Source organism: Corvus brachyrhynchos, unplaced genomic scaffold (genome assembly GCF_000691975.1).
Source record: "Corvus brachyrhynchos isolate BGI_N302 unplaced genomic scaffold, ASM69197v1 scaffold72, whole genome shotgun sequence".
Classification (NCBI taxonomy): domain Eukaryota; kingdom Metazoa; phylum Chordata; class Aves; order Passeriformes; family Corvidae; genus Corvus; species Corvus brachyrhynchos.
In genome coordinates, this window is record NW_008236763.1 from 445,866 (window position 1) to 463,621 (window position 17,756).

At 45.0% G+C, this 17,756-nt stretch overlaps 2 protein-coding genes across 2 annotated transcripts in view; both read right to left on the reverse strand.

Annotated features, from left to right (window-relative positions):
* The window catches only part of OLFML3 (olfactomedin like 3), a 24,530-nt gene extending 11,202 nt beyond the window's left edge, over positions 1 to 13,328 (reverse strand). The window contains exons 1-2 of the mRNA XM_017727184.1: positions 13,320 to 13,328; positions 12,784 to 12,789 (exon numbers count right to left, since the gene is read on the reverse strand). The gene's annotated coding sequence lies outside the window, so the exon portion shown is untranslated. The remainder of the gene's footprint in view (positions 1 to 12,783; positions 12,790 to 13,319) is intronic.
* The window catches only part of HIPK1 (homeodomain interacting protein kinase 1), a 24,602-nt gene extending 7,648 nt beyond the window's left edge, over positions 1 to 16,954 (reverse strand). The window contains exons 1-10 of the mRNA XM_017727142.1: positions 15,877 to 16,954; positions 10,268 to 10,391; positions 8,175 to 8,294; positions 7,337 to 7,423; positions 6,314 to 6,498; positions 5,864 to 6,026; positions 5,332 to 5,554; positions 4,356 to 4,477; positions 2,631 to 2,765; positions 24 to 145 (exon numbers count right to left, since the gene is read on the reverse strand). Of these exons, the coding sequence (XP_017582631.1) occupies positions 24 to 145; positions 2,631 to 2,765; positions 4,356 to 4,477; positions 5,332 to 5,554; positions 5,864 to 6,026; positions 6,314 to 6,498; positions 7,337 to 7,423; positions 8,175 to 8,294; positions 10,268 to 10,391; positions 15,877 to 16,952 (2,357 nt within the window). The 5' untranslated portion in view covers positions 16,953 to 16,954. The remainder of the gene's footprint in view (positions 1 to 23; positions 146 to 2,630; positions 2,766 to 4,355; positions 4,478 to 5,331; positions 5,555 to 5,863; positions 6,027 to 6,313; positions 6,499 to 7,336; positions 7,424 to 8,174; positions 8,295 to 10,267; positions 10,392 to 15,876) is intronic.
* Between the last annotated feature and the right edge of the window lie 802 nt (positions 16,955 to 17,756).

A 17,756-nucleotide genomic window follows, 5' to 3' on the forward strand; every position in this document is an offset into this window, starting at 1 on the left:
CCCCCGAGCGGGCCACCGGCTGCCTCCTGCCGATGGTCTCTGGGATCACGGCCGCCGGCTGAACAGAGTTGTGCAAAGCAACCCCTGGGAGCTGCTGCCAGGTGGAAGGGAGCAGGATCTGCTGGGTTCCCCCCGGCCAGGCCTGCTGCAAAACAACAAACACAGACACGAGGCTCACTAGGCTTCAGTTCCTGCAGGGGCAGGCAGAGATTTGTCCAAGCAATAAATGCACTGGGGTGGATTGTTAGCTTGCAGAGGTACAGCTCATCTTTGCACGTTTTCCCAAGAACAAGAAAACCAGAGGAATGAGCTTCCCCAACATTTTGCTGATCTCTTTTATCACTGCTGTCATCTGGAGAGAACAGTGTTTATATCATGCTGCACATGCAGCCAGGCATTGCACTGCCAGGCACAGCAGCAGTGCTCGGGACTCTTTCTGAACATAAACTTACACCACTGTTCTGCTGAAAGGTCCCAAAATATTAAACCAATTTGGTCCTTTCTGCTTTTCTGCCTTGCAGGGCTCACACTGAGAGAGCTGAGATTGTGGTATTATTGTGGAAATTCACCCACCTCAACTGAAGCATTTAAGAAAAGCCACACTGAGAGATAATTTAGTTACATGAAGGCAGGTTCAATTCATTAATATTATCAATGTTCCTGTCCAAATAAATTTGACAGTGTAATATTTCCATGATTTTGATAATGTGGCTTTCTCTCTTGCAGCTTAAACTGCAAAATCTGCTGTTTTAAATTCAATGTTTCTGCAAGTAACAGATCCACTTAGTACAAATACCAGTTCCGAACAAGAAGCCTTCAAAGCAGAGAGCTGCTAAAACCTCTGCCAACATAAGCAGAATAATAATGATGATAATAATAATAACAACAACATTGAAAAAATAAAAAATAAAAAGAGAAATATGTTAAAAGTCACACCATGCGTCTTTCCAAAAGCCAACACCTGCACAAGACAAAGCAGAGAGTTTAATACAGCAAGATATAAATTCCCAATGAGAGGCAGAAATCGGGCCTTCCAAGCGACGAACTGTTTTGACAGAGGAAGGACAAAAATATGCAAAGCTGAGCAAATGGCTAATGCAAACTCAGGGGAAGCAGCAAGGGAGAAGTGTCGGAAGCACTAAAGGTGAGCAAATTCACGCCAAAGGCTCCCAGAATCCAAAGAGAACTAGTCAAGTCCTCCAGAGAAACTCAGAATGCAGGCTCAGAGTCTGGAGACAGCCGGCTCTGATCTCCACTGCTGTACAGGGGAGTTGAACCTCAAGTCCACTGCACACACACAGCAGAATAGAATTTGCCTGTTGAATCAAAGCCCAAATACACTTTGGAAAACATCACTAACAACTCACTTGTGTCCCAAGCTCTGCTACAGCCACCCCTTGCTGTTTTTGGAGCCCAGATTGCGGCCTTTCAGCAATCAAAATCCAACAGGAGGAAAGAAGAAGCACCCCTGGGTCTGTTTAGCTCAGAGCTGTGACCAGGAGAACCCCACTCTCCTGCCTTCCCATCCTCAGAACCAGGGAGCAGCTCACTTGGTTCACAAGAACTCAAATGAGTGGGTTTAAATTTCAGGACAGGTATGACTTGAGCAAATTCCACTTCAGCAGAGGCCTCCCTCTCGGAAGAAAATGACATTCAAACTACCACTTTAAAGCCACAAGAAACAACATGGTTCACACAATGGAATGTGCTTTGAAGGACATGTGAGGATACCAGCACTTCAGTGCACTGCACTGTTTTCATAAGCTTCACTGATCTGATTCTGGAGTTTTACAATGACTTCTCTGTGGCACTTGCAAAGTTGTTCTGATGCAGGTGCCAGAATACAGAAGAGGACAATTTTGCAAACATACACTTCTTAAAGGTGTGTTCGTTCTCTTCCCCCATTCTTTTTTAGAATTGTTCCAAATGACCTAAAAGCTACCTATTGCCATTTTGGATACTAGAGCTCACCTTTAATTTCAACCAAGGAATAAATATCAACTGAAAGTATCTGTGAAGAACAGAATCTTTATCTGGATGAAGCAAGCTACGTGCGATTGGCTATAAATAACAAAAGGCCAGAAAATTATTGTCAATGTTCAACAGAGGTTAAGAGAAATCAACTGCTAAAGCAATACATTAAAGAATTTGCTGTCATTAGAGATTTTAGTCTGTGTTTAGTGATCTGAAACATTTCTCCATACAAAGCAGCTTTACACGTGTTGGAAAAAAAAATATGGATCTAACTTGCCAAGTAGGTCAAATTCTGGCCATCCAGGTACCTGTAGCAGAGTCAAGCTAAAGACTGATTCCTTTGTATTCCACAATCAAAAGGCAAAGATAGGAGAGTAAGCGAAGAACAAGAACGATTACAACTCTTCTAGGGTCTATTTTAGAAGAGCTTTCAATACTAGGCTAGCAAAGGGAATAGTCAATGGATCTGGATTCTTTACAGAGCCACACTAAACGTCAGAGTCAGACAGTGCTTCAGCAATGTTGGGGAGGAAAACAACAAGACATTAAGATGTAGCAAGAACACAGCCACAAGATGGCACATGCTTCCATGCCCTCTGCAAGTCTAAGTTAAAACAAAAACTCAGTTAGTGAACACAATCAAGGGAGGCAATTACCAGTACTGCAGCCGTCTGTTCGACCAGCGCCGGCCGGCCGGCTGCGCAGTTCAGGGTAAAGGGCACCGCATACTGCGGCGTGATGGTGGCTACTTGAGGATGAAGAGTTGCTACCATTAGTGGTGTACAGCTTCCCTGAAATGTAGATCAGGCAGTGAGTGAAACACACGAGCTGAGGCAGGTAAGTGCAGGTCAGTGCGTTGGGCAGCAGGGCCAGGCGAGGGGCACCGCGCTGGCGCTCTGCAGCGCGGGAGGGAAGGGATGCACCGACACCAACACCAACACCCAGACCCTGCAGCTCCTCCACAGGCACTTACACGGCCCTGAGGAGAGCACGAGGAGCTGGGAATCTGGGAACTACATGCCCAGTGACACAGTTCAAAAGTCAAAATGAGCTGGGGAAAAATTTGGGGACGGGACCTCTCCAATGAGACAGTTCGAAAGTCAAAATGAGCTGGGGAAAAATTTGGGGATGGGATCTCTCTGACGACACAGCTCAGAAGCCAAGGTGAGTTCAGCTACTGGCACTTTACTGGATCCCAGAGGGCAAGTGACAGCCACACTGCACTAGCCATGGCACAGACTGCACCCTGGGCAGCTCCCTGCACTTGCTGTCAGACCTTCGAATCCACACACGGAACCCTTGAGAAAAGGTAAACTATGGGATTTCATGGAATGCACAGCAGGTCTTTTGTGTCATGAAAGAGCAAAGTTATCTGTGATGAAACCACCCAGACATGTATTAGTCCCTCAAATGTCTAATTCAAATCAGATTGTTGTTGTACAATTTGCACTCTTGGATTCAGGTGGGCCTTCAAGTGGATTCTGCTTTCTGGATGCTGTGACCTGTATCCTTAATGCTAAAGAAACCAGCAATCACAGAATGCCACCAAAATATTTGGACTGAACAAACTAAAAATTACTCCTCTGCAAGAAGGTCACTAAGTGCAATATACTGCCTGGAGAGTAAAACTAACAGAGTATGTGTTAATGCCAGCAGAAATGAAAACTATGCAAATAAATAAAAAATGCACTTAATTATAAAGGCAACTACAAATTTTCAGTGAATAGAACTTGTGAATCACTGGGCACTTATTGTATATTAAAGGATTACTTTTAGGAAATCAAAATGGTTTTAATTTATGACACATTACAATATTTAAAACAGCATTTTTAGAATGATTTGTGAATTTTGGTATTGCATGTTGCTTAAACTGCAAACTGCAGAAATAGATATGTCATTGCTACACATTAATTCACACTAAGAATGTAACTAGCTGAGAAGGATTCAGAAATAATTGTGTTGATTTAAAGATGAAATTTTAGCATGAGTAATCTATGTCGTCACCTCTGTTTACTGGGATCTCACTTCTCACAGCAATGATTTCTCTTGCCACGTTTTTAAAGTGTAGGCAAAAATGACCAGCACTGCCTGTAAGGCAGTGTCCATGCCTGAAAAAATACAGCCTGTTTTTAGCAGCTGAGAAACACATAATTATTCCCATTATTAAATCAAACTCCTAAAATCAGGGAGGTACAGGACATAAAATAGCTCAGACTTGAAATATTCCAGAAAAACAAAACAAAACAAGAAAACACTGTCTTAGAAGTGACCTGCATTTAACCTTTCAGAGTGTCCTGAGAACCCCCTGTGCTCAGGCAGGTTCTCCTGCATGGTGGAATTGCAGTTGAGCCTATGGGGGGGTTTGGGGTGGTTTTTTTTACCTGTGTGAGAACTCCAGACTGGATCTGCAGTGGCTGTGCTGCAGGTGCTTGTGGCACAATTGGGACAGCGTTTTCCATCCTGACTGGGAACCCAGAATGCTTTGTAGTTGCCTGAAGTCCAGCTGTGGAGGACAAGACACATCACTAAGCTGCTTTATTTTTCTTTCTTTCATTTGTTTCCAAAAATCAAATTCCCACCAGGCAAGGGCAGAGGATAGAGTCAGATTAAGGGATAGAAAAGCTTTGACAGAATCCCAGTAAAACACCAGCTGAAGTAAATACTTCTGCATCCTGGGATCCTGAAGGGCCATGACAACAGCCAGCCCTCACCAGCTCAGCTCTGGGGAGTCTGGTTTGCAGAAACCAGACACCTAATCCAAGCTGCTTGAGACAAGTTCAGAGTTCAAGCCTTACACTGTCAGTTCCCATATCACAAATAACCCTCCGGACTAAGACAATCCAGCTATCAGCATAACTGCAGAACCCTGAGGATGAACAGAGGCACGAACAGAGCTCAGCCTGTGCTAAGATCACTGACCCACAACCTGTGACAATCTGCTGGTAGCAAAAACTTGCATCAGGGCTGTGAACTGAGGCTCAAACGCCAGATATTTCTCTTGAGATAACAAACACAGCAAGACACTGATTTTCAGGCAGGTCTGGCTCCTCTGTTCCCTGCTTTCTGTGGAATGCTGCTGTGTTCAGTTTGGGGGGAAAAACTGGTTGAGCAAGCAGCTGGAGCCTGCAACCCAGGCAGGCAAGATCCTGTCACCTGTTCCAGCACGACCTGGAAGAGGATCAAGCTGTCTGCACATGTCTGACCTGGTTCTGCACTTACATCTGATGCAAGAGCCCCGTGTGACACCCACAGAGAGCTCTTCTCAAATAAGGGTTTTTTTCAGTTTAGTGCAAATCACAACTTCTCCTGCCTTAACTGACTGAAACCACAGGATCCCACAAAGGGTTCTCTGCTTACTTTGAAAAGCAGGGGGACAAACAATGAAGGTTTGCTGGAAGGGGTCTGTCTGTGTGCAGATCTGGGTGGTTCCAGGCTGCAAGGAAACGCTCTGCTGAGCCACTCCTGCCACTGGGGCTGCAGAGGATGGATACAGGGCAGACTGGTAGTTGAGGAGGGAGACGTCCGAGTTGGCCAGGGAAAGGGTAGCAGCAGCAGTGGAATTGGAAGCCAACACACTGGCCTAGGAAAATAAAACAAACAAAAAATTATTTATCTCTTGTAATCTTATCTCTCTTTGTTATAAAACAAACAGCAGGAACCATCAATATTAAACTAGGAGGAAAACACCTGGAAAATGTTTGAGGTAAAAGGCTTAAGACAACACAGAACAAAAAAACATGAATTGTACCAACATGGCCTGAGTTTTGGAAAATTAGGCTTTGAGACAAGACTACAAATTTTGGAAAGTAGTTTAAATTTTGGCCTGAAGGCACCCAATTAGCCTACTCTGTGTCTTTGATCAGGACAAAATAGGTGAAAGATGCTATACCTGGTTGTGTACTGTGTTGAGCTGGTTGTTAAAGCTCATTGTCAGGTTTGTGCTTGTGTTAGGAGCAACGTGAGTGGTGAAAGGGCTCTTGATCTGATTCACTGTATCATACATGTTCACTCTTCTCTTGCAGATCTCCATGTTCTGAAAGCAAGATTTCACACTGGAACAGAATGACAGAAGGAAAACATCAGATTTGTAAAAACAGGACAGAGATATGACAGATTCCCAACTTCATGCACGTGCTTTAGGTTCAAGTTCTTTTAAACCAACAAAGAATGTCCTAAAACATGAAAAGGAAGCTTATGAACACTCCATTCCTTACACATGCAATTGCTATTTTCAGATCAGCTAGGAACTGCAGAAAACAGCACTGACAGAAAGCTGGGAAGTGGTGTTCTGTGTTTCCAGTAAATCCTGAAACAAAACAACCCATCCAAGGGAGCTTACTGGTTACTGTGGGGGAAGTCCAGCAGATGTGTCATTGTAACAAACGAATGGTTCAAAGTCTTCAGTGGAGTAATTCTCTTATCTGCATCAATTGTCAACATTTTCTTCAACAAATCAATGTATTCCCTTCGGTCAGCCTTCTCTGCCAACATGTCTGTCCCTTCTAAGTCTGTAGACATATTCACCTGGAAAATCAAATGGGAGCAGTTCACACAAACATCAAATTAATTGCCTAACAATTCAATGATTTCACATCCCACAGAAATATTTATTAAGCATTTCTGTCTCTTAGCCAGACTCATTTCAGGTTTTACAGTGCTAACACACCACCTTCCCTTGCTCATTCTATGAGAGAAAGTCAAACTTGCACGTGGAATTTTCTTCTCAACAGGGAGTTGGTCTATTCAAAGGGATCAACCAGGCTTCATTCTCCACTCCCTGGCAAAATGCCCTCACATTTTGGGGGAATCTATAAGGGGCTGGCAAGCCAGAATGATTCCACCTTCTCTGCACAGATGTAGCCTGATGCTAACAGCTACAAAAGCAATAGAAAATTGATATTTAAAATTTAAGGCCTCATGATATTAAAACCACTCAGATATTCCTTCATTTTACCTCTAAAGAGCGAATGAAAATAAGAATTATCTGTAGTTCTTGTCAATATTTCTGAAGACTAACAAGAGGTTTAATCCTACAAACACATTTGAAGGGGCTCAGCTCTCCTACTGCTCCACTATACTGAGAACAGGCTGGGTACACTCCTGTCTAGCACACTGAGACCTAAGAAAACACAAAACATTTCAAACAGGTTCATAATTAACATTTTGACTGTGTTTAATCCACTGATTTCTGATGCAAATTAGCACCATGGTAAACCTACATCAGTGCTCTGAACTGCCAGTGGAAGAGGACTGACTGCTCCAGCACAGGAGCCTCATTTTTAGAGATCTCCCAAAAAATTAAAATTACTAAATTAAGTGTGAAAAACTAATGAGTTATCTGTGTCCCAAGATCCCCACACACCTGCGCCATATCATCCAAACAGTTGAATATATATTTCCGAGCTTCTTTTGATTTTATTCCTGTTTCCAACTCATGTTCTTCTGGAGTCTATAGAAGAAAACATTCATATAAATGGAGATACTGCATATTGATAAGGAAAAAGCAACAAGAAATTGCTGAGGCAAATGATCATTTGCTGCTTTCAGACACACCACAGACCAGCAGGTCAAACCCAAACAGCCCTGGGATCCCATTTCCTCAGCTGGAAAGATCATTCATTGAAAGCTGAATTAACAACAGGATGACTTCATTTCAAGGCTTCCTTAGGTAGTGCATTAGCCAAAAGAACTGAAGGTTTCTGATTTAGGAAGAGAAGAGGCTATAAATATTCAAAATCCCTCTTCCACAAAGAAGAAAGGCAAAATTCTCTTCTTTTTGCTGCTCAGCTTTCAAGGCAAATCAGGCCTAAATCCCATTCTTTCCTGTCCTCTGCCAACCCATAACCAGATGCCTGTTAAACTAACGAAACCATCACGAAATACTCTGTATTTTACTGGTTGTATTGTCAAGAGATGACAACAAGATGACACACTTCCCTGAGAATGAGCAGCCCATAATAAGCACCCATTATCTCAATGACTGAACACCCACTCTTTGCTGGTGCTATCATGCACAGCTGCTATTGTTAGAGCAGCACCAGGAGCTCTGCACAGCTCCTGCAATCACAGACCCCAAATCAGCCACGTTTCAAAGCCAATCCTCACTCACGATGTTTTCACAGCACACCAAAACTGGGTGGGAGTTTCTATCGAGTCCTCAATGAACAAAAGGGAATAGGAGATGGAAGAGACAGACAAACCTTGAGCCTCCACAGTGGGTATCCCAAATTTGGATCTCTGTTAAAAAACCTGCTTGTTTTCGTTCCTGCACTGAGAAGATACTCCGCTGGAAGGCCTTGAGTTTGTGAAATATAACGAATCTAGGAAAGAAAATTACAAGAGTGAGCACTCCCAATATAAAGAATTCATAGCTAATGAGGTAATTAACAGCCAGGTTTGTTCACAGCTAATAGGAAATTACCTGTAAAGAAAGAATGCCCAGATATGTAAATCTGCAAAATGAAAGGGACCATCTCAAGTATTTATAAAGCCACTTTTGCAATCACGCAAAAATCTTGGTTTTTAAATACATTTCTCTTATTTTAAGGAAATTTGGTATTTGCTAAAGTATATGTAAGCAGACTGTAGATTTCTAAGACAATGAGCAGTGTAAGAATTACACATTTTGAGGGAAAAATACCACTGAATTTAACACGTACATATATATAATTAAAGGCATAATTATCCAAGCAACATTGCTGTGCTTGCCTACACAGTACTCTAGGCACACAATTTCAGAATAATGTCGTGGCAAAGCTCTCACTGACCAAGAAACCAAGACCAAATATCCTCAAACACATTTAGTATACTTATTTTTACATGTAAAAAATATGGCTCAGAAATTTGGAAGATGCACCTGAATCCTTGTGATGGTATTGATAAGACACTGGTGAAGAGAGAACAAATAAAAAGGTATGCTCAAAAGGAAAGAAAATAGCAAATTTATGAAAAACGCCACAGTATTAAGGTAACTACACCTTGATCAAACCATCAATTACAGGTCCTTTAGCATTCCTTATTTGCCAAACTCCTGCTATGCCACTGTGCCAAAACAGGGCACTGTCACAGCTTGTGATTACATGAATTTATGGGCTCACTTTTCAATTAAGCCAAGGCGGATCTAAGTGTCTGCAGGTGAATATTTCTTGTATCTACACAGTAGTTCAGGTCACACTTCTGTTTTTACGAGACATAACTCTTGCTTTACAGCCAAAGGGTTTTTAAAAAAATAGCTGTAAATCCCATCCCAGTCCATGAACTCATTCCGGGAGAGGTCCTCTCACAAGTTCCACCCCAGCTTTCACTTGCTGCTGCAGAATCTCAGAAAACATGAAAGCCAAGTCATCCCCAGTCTTCAAGGGAAATTCAGACATCAAAATCAACCCCATGAAGTCACACCTCACGCAGGCCTGCAAAATCCTGTCATTAAGCAATGGAAAAAGCAGCTCCTCCCCAGCCACCTACATGAGCAGATAAGGTTCTCAGAATTACACAAAACTCAGTGCACAAGGAAACCACCAGGCCCTACCTCAGCTACTTTCTAACTCATTCTGCTCATTAAGGCACCACTGTGTTTCCTTTGGAAATTTACAGTGCTGGGAAGACACATGACAAGGAAGTTTTCAAACTTAGTAAGTTTTCATGTATTTTATCACATAAGGAAAACCATACCAAGCACTGTAACAAGATCCCACCACAAAAACCCCAGTGGAAAAGCTACTCTGAAAAAAAACCTCTCTCATAGACTTTTTGTCCTTTTATAGGCACTGACGAGGCCAGGTAATAATGCCAAGTATCCTCAGAAAGGACTAATTAGATCAAGATGCCTCTCAGAGTCTTGCCCTTGGATTCCAAAGACAGCTTGAGGCTCACACTTTGCATAAAAACTGAGGTTGCTGTAGGTATTAACAGGGCAGGAATGATAGGCTTGCTGTGTCCCCACATGGAAAAACTGCCCTCATGGTGAAATTACAGAGGGTGTTCCACGTCAGGACACACACACCTCATTTCTGCTTTGGCAGGAAGGTGTTTCAACATTTTGGGTTTGGAAACCAGGGCTTAAATGCAAATTGGCCCCTTTTTTGGACAGGATACACTCAGCTCAAGTGAAAATACACACAACTCCGTGCTCCCTGCCCAGAGACAATGGGAATATCACAGAGAGAAAATGAGCTCAGACAACAGCAATGTGCACCAACAAAAGCTGATGCGGGACACAGGGGGTGCAGGAGGGGTTTGAACACAGAAAATTGTGGTTTCATGTGAAAATCCCACATCCCCCACGTGCTCTCACCTGATCGTACTCAGATGCTCCTGGATACAGAGGCCAGCCCAGAAACAGCTCAGCTATGACACAGCCCAGTGACCACATGTCAATGGCTTCACAGAATGGCAAACCCAGGATGATCTCAGGAGCTCTGGTAAGGGAAAAAGAAAGAAAAAGCCAAAGTCAAATCTTTTACTCTGAAAGCTGCATTTCTTCCTTATAAACCACTCTGCATAAAGCCCCTCCACGCTCAAGTAAACCTGTGTGAATATGAATTATTCACTTTAAAGCAGAAGTTGTTTCCTGGGGTGGCCTAATGGACCCCAACCTTTTTATCACTTATTGGATTCTTTTATTGCCACGGTGCCCCCCAGCTCCTAGGAAGCCTTTAAATGACAGTTGCATGAAGTTACTCCTCGAGTAATCAGTTTAATTACACTTGACAGCATGTGAGGTGTCCCTGAGACAGCACACAGCACCACAGAATTATCAATGCTGGGAGAGACCTTCAAGACCATCTAGCCCAGCCAATCCTAACAGAATTGGGAAGAAAAGCTCTGGCAAACAGAGACTTCTCTGGGAGAAGGTCTTGAGACCGTGGGTAAGCAGCTGCAGGAGGCTGCCTGCTTCATGTGGGAAAGAAGAGCACCTGCAGAGCCAGGAAAAGGAGCTCCTCAGAGAGCTGCTGGGTTTCTATCAGCAGGTTTCATGCAGGGTTTGCTCAGAGAGTTTCGAGTTTAAAATGGATGCAGAGAGCCCAGCTGGAGGTTGTGTTTCAGGTTTCTGTGCACTCAACCACACCTAATGCAAAATGTACCTGTCTGGCCCAGCCTTCATGGGGAGGTGATAAAAAAAACTCACACTCCAAGCAGGGTTGGCTTCTCTAACAGGTTGGAATTTCAGGGAGATTTCTGTCTGGAGCTGACTCATAACACAGAAGGATGTTTTAGTACAGCTCTTCACCTACACAGAGTTCTGAAACAAACTGAGGCTGTTCTGGCAGGAGAAATTCTGGTCCTACATTTGCATAGAGCACAAAACCCCAGGTGCTGCAAACCCCAAGTGAGCGGGTGAGCTGGTGTGGGAATTTACTCTGGAAAGTACAGGAAATATGAAAGCCTTGACCTTCATCATGCATAACTAACACGAGAGCAAAGGAAGACAGAAAAGCTCTAAACTCCAGGCTATTCATTTCCTGGTCATGCCCCAGGGCTCGTGTGGCATTTCTGGTGTTACACTGTGGACACTTCAGTTGTTAAAAAAGCCTCTGAAACCAGTTCTGATCCCTCTACAGAATCCTAAAAACCAGGGCTTGCATAACGTACAGGTGTCCGTAAATTTGACACTCACCCCCCTCGACTGCTCAACCTCCCAACTGTTTGTTCATGGCAAGAAGTGACTCCCCAGTTAATCACCCTTTGTGCCTCAGTGACACAGATACACCTTTTGTTTTAGGTGTCTACACAGGTGTCTCCAAAACAAAGGCACTCAGCCCAGCTGCTCAGGCACAAGGCACCTGAGAAAGGACAAGATCAGAGAAGGACAGGTTGGACTGAGCTTGGAGCAACCTGGCATAGTGGAAGGTGTCCCTGCCCATGGCAGGGGTGGGATGAGATGACCTTTAAGCCCCCTTCCAATCCAAACTAGCCTGGGATTCTATAATAAAGATAAATTGCTGAACCAGCTGCCTGTTGCAGTGAGGTTGCATTTATTCTCTATTATCCAGATTCTGTTATGTCTGAGCCCCAAAAACCAGAGCCACGATACACCTTCAGTAATCAGAATAACAGATTACTCAAGCTAAGACATAATGACACTCTCTACTCAACACTGATCTCTTTCTACCTTCTCATTTGGCTGTTCCTGGCAGTTGTTGACTTTGAAAACGTTTCTCACATGTGAAAATATAAAATGATTATGCAAACACGAGCAGAAGCTGATATTTGAATGCTCAGTGTCCCGCTAAACATTTATATTTTACGGAAATATGCTAGAATAGATACAACTTTCTACAGGCTAAGAGGTGCAAACCAAAGGAATCTCTTTCCTCACAAGCAGAAAAAATACAATTCATACAATCACACAGGATTTTCAGAGCCCCCCTTGCCATTATTCTATGGGACATCATCAACAAACTGTACTGCCCCTCTTGACTGTCCTGATGCAGGAATTTCCAATTCAGAAAGGACCCAGACCTGTCATATAAGGAACGCTGCATGCATTTGGACTGGCAAACAAACTAAAATATAGACAGCTTGTGGAATATGCAGAGCATGCTAATCCTTCAAAAGTGTGTTAAAAAAACCCCACCAATTCTAATGGAAACAGAGATTTGTGGCAGTTTGCTGGTCTTTAACTCCACCATGGAATAGACTTATGTATTCCTAAATCTCAGTACCATCATGATAGCACATTGAAGTCTTGTATTTTATTCCCTGCAACTAAGTAAATGAACTTCTCATGAGCCACCTGATTTCATTCTGATTGCAGGACAGGGCTGGGAAATCACAATTTGTCTCATCTCCTTTTACACCACTGCAATTAGCAGCCTTATGAGATGTGAGCTGAACCAGGACAGCAGGCAGAGGTCACTTCCATAGCTGCTCTGTCAGAGATTAAAGTGATTTTACCATCTTAAGCTCTTTGAAATAAAATCAACAACACTCTTTGCACAGATGCTTGCCAAGCACTGCCTCCCAAAGCTGACAAATACACTCAGGCACTCTCAGAAGAGAAAGGATTCACAGCAGCCACAGAAAACTCCAAGACTCCCTCCCAGCATTTCCAAACACCCCATGTTTACACCTGTGCCTTGGGAGGCTGGGAACACAAAGCCTGTGCAAGTGCAGCAATGCAGGGAACAGCAGGGCCACCACAGAGCTGGATTAGCAGAGTTAGACTTGGCAGCAGGCACTGCTGCTCCCCAGGCCAGGATGGCTGGGACAGAAGTAGGTCATGGAGCCCAAAGCAGAGGTGAGAAATGGATACTCCTGAACTCTGCAGCTCCCCCAACGCTCAGGGCCACCTTCTCATGGCCCAAATTGTCCAGTCCTACAGTCTGTGCTCTACACTGGCCCACAGGCAGCACCAGGAGGCAGGGAGCTGAGAAAAACCCCCAGGATGGCTGTACTCACATATAACAGGACATGAGTTAACCCCACTCTGTACAGCAGGGAGATCAGTATTCCAGGGATTTTTTTATTTCTGCAAGCTGTTTCCTTCCATTCATCCTCCCCAAGAACAAAAGCAACCTCACCTGAGGAATTCCTGCAAAAACATCCCAGAACTGCCACAGAAACTGTTCACTGCAAAGAGCTGACCTACTCCTACTCCATGCTGAGCTTCAGAGCCAAAGAATTCTTCACAGGCACTTCTACTCACTCTTTGAAGTGTGAGCAGTAGAACTGCCCCTCCTGAGTGGGGCCATGCAGCAGAGGCAGCAGCAGCAGTGTCTGTGGAAAAGGGATCCTGCCTCAGCCCTAACACACCTGTCCTGACAAACCCAGTGTGACATCCCAACGGGACAATGCTGCTGGAGCTGCACACAGAGCAAGGTGTCCACTGCCAGCAGGACAGCCAGACCCTGAGAAAGCAGGGCTGTTGGACAGGATGACCTCCAGCAGCACAGACAGTAATTAATAAAAGAAGATTTTTTTTTCCTCAAGGAGACATAAATCAGAAAATCCATCTTACAGCACCCGAGTGTGGCTGGTTTTCAATCCCTGTTACTGACACTAACCTCTACAGCAGACAGAGGTTAGTGTCAGTAACAGGGATTGAAAGCCAAAAAGTGAGCACAGAGAAGTTTATTTTTTATAGCTGACAGAGAACCCTATGAAGACTTGGTCTACACTGCTTCATTAAACACAGCATTGAAGAAATTTCCAACTTGGAACTCATCTGAACACTAATTTAATGTGAATATGGGTAAAGCAATCCAGTTCTCCCACAACAAGCTGGTTTCTGTGCCATCTCCGTAAATTCCTAGAGTATGGATTTTAGTAATCATCACCATTAGACTAATTACATATCACTAAATACTAGATTTCCACATCACAGCATTCTTCACTTCAGTCAAGCAGACAGTCCAACGCCACCTAATCCCAGGTTATTTGCCTTTCTGGCAGAGTCAGTCACCCCAGGGAGCTGGAAGGGGCTGGGAGTCCAGTGCCCCACACACAGACGGAGCAGAAATTTCCCTCCCTGCAGCCCCTGGAAGATACTTATCACCCCTCACTGCTTTTCCTCAGCTAAATCTGCTTTCTGAGATACCAGAAACTGGAGAGCACCATGGGCCTCCACAAATTGCTTTGCTGACACATGTGGCAAGTCAGATAGAGCAGAATCTTGACCAGTGGTCACCTCTTTCCATGCAACAACAACAAAATTGATGATGTATTTTAGAGAGTGAGCATTTTTACAGAGCTGTGGGGCACAGGGGACAACTGTACTACAAAAAAACCATAACAATCAATAGTTCAGAATTGGAAAGATTGGTGCCAACAAGCTGAGCAAAGATCATGAGCAACGGATTAAGTAAAGTCTGTATCACATGAAAGGAATGTCATGGAAAGCTGGTACTGGGTGTTAGAGTTAAAAAGAAAAACAACACAAAAACAAAGGGAGCAACAACACAGGGAGCATGAGGGATGAACAGAGCAAACCTACAATAAGCCAGGCTTTAAACTGAAGTGAGGAGCCAGGGAAGACATCAAACAGAGCAGAGACACAGGGTGGGGTGGAGCGTCTCAGTCCTGTCTGGTCCCAGCTGGAAGGACTAGATACTAGCTCTGAGTTTTGCGTCAAGTGAGCTCACATTCCACCCAAAGCAACCCTGACAATACAGCACAGACTCTTCACGGCCCTTTGAAGCCAGAAGTTCTTCCTGCATCCATTTATTGAAGTCTGCTGCTACTTAAATTCAAATACACCCTTAACAGAGCCAAGCTGGAGGAATAATTGAAAGAAACAGCACAGCGTGCATATTTATGCAGTTTCTGAGTTTCAACGTTTCTGCCCATAGTTTATTTTTAGTTCTTAGGCAGGAGTAGGGTAGAAGACATCTCTACATATTGCTAAGGGAAGCAGAGATCTATCTCATCACTGCTCTAAGGGAGCTGCAGGTCTCATGAAAGCATGACTTAGCCAGGGTTGACACAGGAAGTCATGTGCTCCTGAAGGGAGTTCAGACAAAGATGAAGAATCAGAAGAAACAAAAGCAAATAGAAATTGGCATCCCTTTGACTCCTCTCCCTTCTAAATGTCCACGGTTAATGGACTGGTTTCAGATCATGGCAAACAACCCAAAATCCACTACTTAACACTACCATACTGCTTCTCCAGTTTGCCACTTCATACAGCGTCACAAGCCAGTGGACAGGGTAAAATCAACTTAGTGCACTCATCTGGGGGAAAAGGAAGGTGCTGGGCTGCAGATTAGGCCGCCCTTGCAACGCAGACATTCTATTTATTTACATCCAACTTTTAGAAGAAATCTCCAGGAAACATGCAGAGCTGATCACTTCCTGCTGCTCCTCAGCTGGGGTTAGACAGAAGAGCTCAGTGTCTGCAGAAGGAACCCCCAGCCCCCAGCAGGATCAGCCTGACCTGGTTCAGTGAGCAAGGTCAGTGCTTACCTGTAATACCGTGACTGCAGGTACGTGGAGCACACGGCCTTGGACACGTGGCTGGCTGACCCAAAGTCTATCACCTTCACTCTGTAGGGCTGGCGTGCAGGATCCACCAACATGATGTTCTCTGGCTTCAAATCAGCGTGGATCAGACCCAAGCTCTTCAGCTTCATCAAGGCAGTAGCCACTTGCTGCAGGATGGGCCGGATGTATTTCAGGGGCAACGGACTGAACTTGTTTTGCTTTAAGAAATCATATAAGTTCTGTTCCAGCATCTCAAAGACAAGGCATGTATGATTCTTGTGTTGAAAGCACTCGTAGGAGCGGACGAAGTTGTACTCATCGGCATTCTCACTGCTCAGGCGAGACAGGATGCTCACCTCGATCTGGCCCTGCCGGGCGTAGGAAGGGTGGTTCTTCAGGATTTTGATGGCTACAATCTCCTTCGTGCTACGTTTCCAACATTTCGCCACCTGCCCGAACGTCCCTCGTCCCAGGAATTCCAAGACCTCATAGCTGTTGGTCATAGAGCACAGGATCTCATGCTGGACCAGCTGATAATCCCCCTCCCCACTGGAGCTGCTGCTTTTCGTGGTGACCGTGGTGGTCGTGGCCGCAGCACCCACCGCAGGTCTGTTTTGCAGCATGAGAGGTGGATGTTCCTCAATGATCTGCACACTACCGTTGCTGTCAACCTCTTCACTTTTCCTTTTTAATCCACATTTTTGGTATGGTTCCAGCAAAGAAACGTTGCTCCTGTGGGTGAGGGTCTGGCTGCTCTGGAAGGACGCTGTGGCGCTGCTGCCGGTGCTGTCAGCCGCGGTGACCACGATGTGCTCGACGGAGGGAGCGGGGAGAAGGAGGTTCTGGTCGTAGGCAGGGATGCTGAAATTGGCTACCTGATGAGAGGAGCTGGCTTGCCCTTGAGCTGCTGGGAGGTTTTTGCTGTGGGTATAATACTTGTCACTACTGCTCTGTCCTGAAACATCCCAGACAGACGGCTCCACTTTCAGTTTCTTGGCACTGCAGAAGGCACTCGAGGATACTGACGGAGGGGAGAACACCTGCAGCTGTGAGGCCATACCTGGAAAGGGAGAGAAGAACTCATTAGGGGCAGCAGATTGCGATGGACAAGATCCTCTATCCGCACAAAAACCAGAAAGACAAGTGTTCTTCTGAGCACCATATGTTGCCCACCACTGAGGAAGGGAACCTCTGGAACTGCTGCTCCTAAGCGCATCACCGAGTGAGACTGTGCAGTGGGATTACTGCATTTGAGAAACACACAGCTCTTTATCCAGCTCTCTAAGGGCTAAAGGAATTCCAGGACACGACAGGAATCACAGAATCAATTCGGTTGGAAAAGACCTCTGAGATCATCGAGTCCAACCTTGTGACCAAACACCTCCCCTCACCCAGACCAGAGCACTCAGTGCCATGTCCAGTTGCTCAAACACCTTCAGCGACGGTGACTCCCCCACCTCCCTGGGCAGCCCGTTCCAATGTCTAACCAGTGAAGAAATTCCTCCTATTGTCAAACCTAAACCTCCCCTGGTGCAACTTGACGCTGTGTGCTCTTGTCCCGTCGTTCGTTACCCGGGAGAGACGCCCGACCCCCACCTGGCTACACCCTCCTTTCAGGGAGTTGCAGAGAGTGATAAGGTCGCTCCCGAGCCGCCTTTTCTCCACGCTAAAAAAAACCCCCAGTACTGAAGAAAACAATACTGAGGATCGGGAGAGCGCAGGAAGTGGGAAGACCCTGCGAGAATTACGATCCCGTCCCCAAGCCTGTTTCCCAGGCACTGTAAAAACAGAGTCGGTGGGAAACCCAAGCCCGACAGGCCCAACCTCCCCCAGGGACAGCGCCCGCCGCGCGGCCCGGAACG